Genomic DNA, 7,182 nt, shown 5'->3' with positions numbered 1-7,182 from the left:
CACAGATAACACATACATGGTCTCTCTCCTCACTGTGAATCCTTCAATCTTTTCCAGGCTGTGTAACTGGTTAAAGCTCTTTCCACAGTCAGTTCACTGGAATACTCTCACTCGAGTGTCTGTGTCTCAGTGATTTTCCAGTCACACTGATGTTTAAACAGTTTGAAGGAACAGACAAACATTTTCCATTCTAGTTTCAAATGCCGATGGTATTCAGATCCTGAATAATTGGGTGACTCTGTCAGATCCTAACGTCATGTTTGTTGAGATTTGTGTCCGTAAATTCTCCCCTTCTAATAGCCTGTGAAAGAAATTCACAAAAATCATTGCTGCCAGTCCAGGATAAAAACTCAGAACAGACAATTCTAGTTTCTGTGGAACATTCTTTCCTCTCATTCTTGAAAATTTGTAAATCTCCATCCCAAACACTCTCCCTCCATTCTCACTTTGCTGGACCTGAAATAGACATTGTCCTGAGGGTGCTGATTCATCCTAATCGACAGATCCGTGCTGACTGTTTCATGTACAGGACACATATTCCTGAAATCTTCACACAGGCTTGTGTCTAAGCATATCAAAAATTTGCATATTTAGTGAAGTAAAAATGTATGCAATATTCAGCACTCTATTACATGATTAGAGATACAGATGGGTGCGGAAGAACTTGACTTAGGGAGCAAGCAATCATGTTCTGGAACTCACTGACGATGGGAATGGTGGAAGTGGAGACGACCAGTGATTTCAAAATAAAATTGGTCGGGCACTTGAAGGAATTAAACATACTGGGGAACAGGGATAGCGAGGAAAAATGGCACTGAGTGGATTCCCCGACAGAGACTTGGCACGGACTCAAGCTGCTGAATTGATTTATCTTGTGCTCTGCTGACTCTTTGACTGGAAAATATACAGTGTAGTTACAATACTATTCTGGAATTAAACAACATCAACTGTAATACAAATCCATAAATAACATACCTATTATGCACCATATAGTAAGAAGTCTCACAACACCAGGTTAAAGTCCAACAGGTTTATTAGGAATCACAAGCTTTCAGAGTGCTGCCCCTTCATCAGGTGAGAAGGAGCAGCGCTTTGAAAGCTCGTGATTCCAAATAAACCCATTGGACTTTAACCAGGTGTTGTGAGACTTCTTACTGGGCCCACCCCAGTCCAACACCGGCATCTCCACATCATATGCACCATATAACAACACCAGACATATCAATGTTGTTACGACCCTCATGGTCACCTTATAATAAACAAATTCCCACAAATCCCAATGGAATAAACTGAAAGACAATGTTTCATTTTTTTTAAATTTTACTTTAAAAATTAATCTAAAATTAACATCACTGAATCATGCATTAAGAAACAGTATTTGAATAGACAAGATAAATTACACTTTAAAAGTTCAGACAATAAAAACAGGTTCCACAAAATCACAAACATTTCCCCCTCACTATATTTAGCTCTAATTCCAGTTCCAGAGAATTTCTCTGTCTCTGTATTTCCCAGAGGGAGAAAGAAAGTGTTTTCCTCACAGATGTTGGCCAGAGGAGGAAGTTTGAGTCTGTGTGTGAAGTTTGAGCCTGTGGTGAAGTTTGAGTCTGTGGTGAAGTTTGAGTCTGTGGTGAAGTTTGAGTCTGTGGTGAAGTTTGAGTCTGTGTGTGAAGTTTGAGTCTGTGGTGAAGTTTGAGTCTGTGGTGAAGTTTGAGTCTGTGGTGAAGTTTGAGTCTGTGTGTGAAGTTTGAGTCTGTGTGTGAAGTTTGAGTCTGTGTGTGAAGTTTGAGTCTGTGTGTGAAGTTTGAGTCTGTGGTGAAGTTTGAGTCTGTGTGTGAAGTTTGAGTCTGTGGTGAAGTTTGAGTCTGTGGTGAAGTTTGAGTCTGTGGTGAAGTTTGAGTCTGTGGTGAAGTTTGAGTCTGTGGTGAAGTTTGAGTCTGTGGTGAAGCTAAAGACAGAAGCTGTTCTGTTTCAAATCAAACTGCGGGACTTGGAAGAAAATGATGGAAAGAGATTTTGCAATCCCCCCAGGCAGCGTACTCCAGACTGTCACCACCCTCTGGGTAAACAGGTTTTCCTCACATTCCCCCGAAACCTCCTGTCCCTCACCTTGAACCTATTTCGCCTTGTGACTGACCCTTCAATTAAGGGGAATAGCTGCTCTTTATCCACTCTGTCCGTGTATCTCATAATCTTGTACACCTCGATCAGGTCGCCCCTCAGTTTTCTCTGCTCCAACGAAAACAAGCCAAGCCTACCCAACCTTGCTTCATAACTTAAATGTTCTATCCCAGGTAGTATCCTGGTAAATATCTTCTGCACCCCCTGCATTGCAATCACATCCTTCCGAGAATGTGGCGACCTGAACTGCACACGGTACTCAAGCTGTGGCCTCACCAAAGTTCTGCACAGTTCCAACATGAGTTCCCTGCTTTTGCAACCTATATCATGATTGACAAAGTGAAGTGTCACGTATGCCCTTTTCACCACCCTACTAACATACCCTTCCTCTTTCAGACATCTGTGGACAAACCCGCCAAGTTCCCTTCGTTCCACAGAACACAAACTACCAAACTTGATGGTCACGTTCTTAACGAGGTCAACACGTTGATTATCAGCCTGTAAATCCTTTCAGTATTGCTGATGGCAGGTGATGGGAACGGAACCGATACCTGGTCAACAATACTGCAGAAGTCAATGACAGACCGCTGGAGTACTTTGAAATCACAGAGCGATCAAATGGACATCCATGGTCACCAATGCCCTCTTCGGGCATGGTAACTGGAAGAGGAGGAGGTGGACGACACAAGAGGCTTAGAGAGTGGACTCTATAAATCAATGTCACTCGGCAATCTGGATAACCAGGTTTGCGCAACGTTTCTCAGCAATAAACAAACCTTCTTAAAAATAACGGTGTCCAATGATCCTTATTTGTTAACCAACAAAACCACAGTCTTCCATTATAAGTTAATGTATGTACTTGAAACTTTGATTAAATTAACCCGTCAGCCCTGCTTCGATAGCACCTTCGAAATCCGGAATCTCTTTCATCTCTAAGGAGAAGAGGAACAGATGCACAAGAACACCACATTCTGCGGCACCCCTTCAAGCCACACACCATCCTCATTTTGAGCCATATCGCCGTTCCTTGCGTCAAAATTCTGGAAATCGTTTTCTGCTTAGGATTACAGGCAGAGGACAACAAATTTGAAAAGTATGGAAGGAGAAATGAAAGAAAGTGAGACATTACGAGTGCGAAATACAAAGCCAACTGATGGGGGGAGGACAGAAAGGAAGAGATTCAGAAATGACACAGAATGCACTGTTCTTTCAATTCATTTATATTTCCCTAGCGTGTGTTTACATAGTTGAATTGTTTGAAAACACGTCTCTCAATAAAAGACCGCTGGAGTCTGCCCATTGACAACCTTGCACTTGCGGACAGTGTCACGTACCCTGAGTCACCGTCAGAGGGCGCAGTCGTCACATGTTTCTCCAAACTTGAAATGACACGGACAATGTCTCTGGTACCATTGGCATACCGTTGCTATTGGCAACAAAGTCCACAGTCTATTTTTTCTGCTCTGTGTCGCCCCCTCTCTCTGGCCCACCTCACGTGTCCTGCATTACTAAATGAGCGGCACGGTGGCACAGTGGTTATCATTGCTGCCTTACAGCGCAAGGAACCCAGATACAATTCCGGCCTTGGATGACTGTCTGTGCGGAGTTTGCACGTTCTCTCCGTGTCTACCTGGGTATTCTCCAGATGCTACGGTTTCCTCCCACAGTCCAAAAATTTGCAGGTTAGGTGCATTGGTCATGCTAAATTGCCCCTTAGTGTTACGGGGATTTTTTCCGAACTGTAGTCATAGACTCGGGGAGAAGGAAGCAGAACCACAACCGACCTCTCCTCATCAATTTTCTCACTTCTCACTTAGCGTTTCCTTCCCAATTGAAAGTAAAGAATATGCTGTTCTCCTGACCGCTGTAACTCAGGCATTGCCATTATTCAAATGATATGAACTCTTTTTTAAAATTATTAATTGGACGTCGGTGACAAGACAATATTTCTGTCCATCACGTTTTGTCCTCGAACCGGGCTGGGATATTTGAGAGTTCGTTATATTGTTGTTATTCTGCAATCACACACATTCCAGGCCTCGCTAGGATGGCATATTTCCTTCCACAAAGTGCATTAGTGAACTAGGTGGATTTGCAGTGAAAGCGTTCCAGCACCATCAATGCGACTAGCTTTCAATATCAATTCATCACATTTAAATTTAACCTTGACTTTTCTAAATTTAAATTTTGACCATTTTTCTCCAAAATCGAATTGAAATATAACGATTTGATATGGTGGGATTTGAACTAATTTTCCCAAAGCATTATTCTGGGCCCTTGAACTACTTGTCCAGTGACCCCCATGTTGATAATAATTAATAAGAAAAAGCGCAAGTTCTTAAAGTTGACTCTTCCCAGTACATTATATCAGAATGGGATCACAACCACACAGTGCATCGGGTTGTCTCTGAGTGGACCTTTGAAGAAACGGCAATGTCACAATTAGCTGCACCATGACAATTTCCTATCCTAACCCTGCTGATTTCAGACAGTAAGAAGTCTCACAACACCAGGTTAAAGTCCAGCAGGTTTATTTGGTAGCAAATACCATAAGCTTTCGGAGCACAGCTCCTTCGTCAGATGGAGTGGATATCTGTTCTCCAACAGTGCATGGCCAGCTTTCAGGACAGCACCCACAGTACACGCTTTACATTATCTCAGGAATAATATACAGGCAACGAGACTTCATTGATTGATTTCTCTGTACCTTCAGTAAAACAAAGAAGATTGCATGGTATTCACAGCCCATCCACCGATATCTCAACATTCGAACATAAAAATTAGGCTGCCTGCAAATCTGCTCTAACATTCAGTCAGATTACAGTTCATCTGATTTTCCGTTTAAATCCACTTTTCTGCCTTGATCTTCTTGAACCGTGGCATACATTTTCGTTAAAATGTTGGTTTCACTCAGTTTTAAAATTATTCAGTGGCCCACAGCCTCCACCGTTCTCTGGACTCTCACTGAGTCTCAGGCACTAATGCTTGGATGCTAAAATTAAGAGAATGTGCACAGAACATTGATTGGAAATCCACCAAATGTATCAACACTCCTTGCTCCTCCGTTCCAATAACAAAATGAAGGTTTTTTTCTTGACATCCCGTTTCCAAAGCGGAACAATTCGCCCAACAGTGACACCGAATGTAGTACAGGTTGGGGAGCTTCTATTCACTGATAGTCATCTGAGCAATTACCAATTTCACGGTGCCACTGGCGAGACACGGAACTGACGCATGAGCCTCTGAGAAATGTCGTCAGATTATTAAGGGTGGGGATTTAGAATGGGTGTCTTCAAATAACCAATTCCGCTTTCACAGAGCGGACAGAGACAATGAAGATGCTCGTCATTTGGATTGTGTGGGGGGCATTTCTAACAGGTATTTCTGGGCATCACGTTAGTTTTCTCATTTCCAAAACTTGGGTGGAATCTTACTGTTGAGTACACATCACTCTTTTCTCTATCTATTTGAACATATTTTCCAGGTCTGAGCCATGGAGATTCTGTCACTCAGCCGCTGTCCTCAGATGTTAAGCCAGAAGGAGACGTGGTGATATTAAACTGCAACTATGATACTGCAGAAACCATCTATAGATTATACTGGTATCGACAGCATCCAGACTCCCAGCCCGAGTACATACTGTGGAAGCACTCGGAGGGTAATGAAGATAAAGCAGATTTTGCTAAAATCCGTTTCTCGACTGACCTCAAAATCCCGAAGAAATCCATCAGTTTGACTATCTCGGATCTGCAGTTGTCTGACGCGGCCGTGTATTACTGCGCTTTCAGACTCACAATGATGGAAAGCAGCCTGAGTCCTGTACAAAAACTGTCTCAGCAAGATAAGTCAGAGCTCCTCGCTGCTGTATAGAACTTCTGGCAGATGCAGCCACAATGAGCAGCGGCGCTGTCAGCCGCTCAAACACAAACCGACAGGAAACCACATTCACCTCGGATCAACTGTCACCCAACTATTTCCAGGAGAGGCCGAGAAAACAAACTGCAGAACCGTTTTAGGCCGACAAGTCCATCACACAATGAATGTGTCAATTAAATCGTCCCTTCTGCTACTAATCAACTCTGTATTCCTCTAAAATCAGCCCTGGGTGATAAAATCCCAAACATCCGTCAAACCTGGCCGTGAAGCGCCACACACACAGCAGACGTATAGTTCTCCATGTTTGTGGGACGTCCTCTGATCCCGAAGTCCCTATTTGTCCTTTTCTTCTTTTTCCATGCCTGCTTACCATATTGAACACCATTCGCTCCATCTCCCTTTTCAGTTTCTGGGCCTTTGAGGGTGAGCTGTTCATAGCGTTTATTTGATCACTATTGCTATATTCGAGACAGCTTGCACATCCGGAACACATTTCATAATGTTGTGACTTTGATTTCTCAAACAAATCCGAGCAGCCAATTTCCACATCCCCCTGACTGTCTCCACCTGATACCAGGGTAGCATTAAACTTCTTATCATATCTGGCTTGTTCATCTGTTTGTCGCTGCTCCTTGATTCTGTAAATCAGATGAATATTTGAATACTGTTTGGGAAACATTGTGAAATTCAATTGAATGATCAAAGTCAATGAGTTCTGAAATCTGTTCATTTTTCATAAACTGTTTCTGACCCAACAGCACACTCTGATCAAAAAAAAACCTGAGAACTGGTCTCGGGCCAAAGGCTCCAGAAATCTAAAAGGGGAGATGAGGAAGAGTTGTTTAATGTTACAGAGAGACATGGAAACAGCTTCAAAACACTAAGTGAACGAAACAGTTCAAATAGATTTATAAAGGCGAGTTTAATTATGAACGCGAGTTAAAACCAACTAATACAATTCCGCAAGTGTCCCTCACCTCTTCTTATGGGGGGTTATATTTTGTTCTTTTCGGAAGATTCCTGTGACTCTCACTGAGTTTAATTCTTGTCCCTAATTATCGGTGTGACAGCGCCATCCTCTGCCCACCAACTGGAACCCCCATTCTGGGGAGTTTCGTCTCCTGAATCCGCTCTATGTATCGATGTGTGGCACGGAAATACACGGCAGTATCCGACAGAAGATAT

At 42.8% G+C, this 7,182-nt stretch overlaps 1 gene segment (V, D, J or C); it reads left to right on the top strand.

Annotated features, from left to right (window-relative positions):
- The first annotated feature begins 5,453 nt into the window (after positions 1 to 5,453).
- LOC144486259 (T cell receptor alpha variable 38-2/delta variable 8-like) lies at positions 5,454 to 5,991 on the top strand. The segment is given in 2 exon segments: positions 5,454 to 5,499; positions 5,606 to 5,991. Coding segments are annotated over 2 exon segments (432 nt in total).
- The last annotated feature ends 1,191 nt before the right edge of the window (positions 5,992 to 7,182 follow it).

Source organism: Mustelus asterias, unplaced genomic scaffold, assembly GCF_964213995.1.
Source record: "Mustelus asterias unplaced genomic scaffold, sMusAst1.hap1.1 HAP1_SCAFFOLD_310, whole genome shotgun sequence".
In the NCBI taxonomy this organism is placed as follows: Eukaryota; Metazoa; Chordata; class Chondrichthyes; order Carcharhiniformes; family Triakidae; genus Mustelus; species Mustelus asterias.
This window is presented reverse-complemented; position numbering and strand designations above follow the sequence as displayed.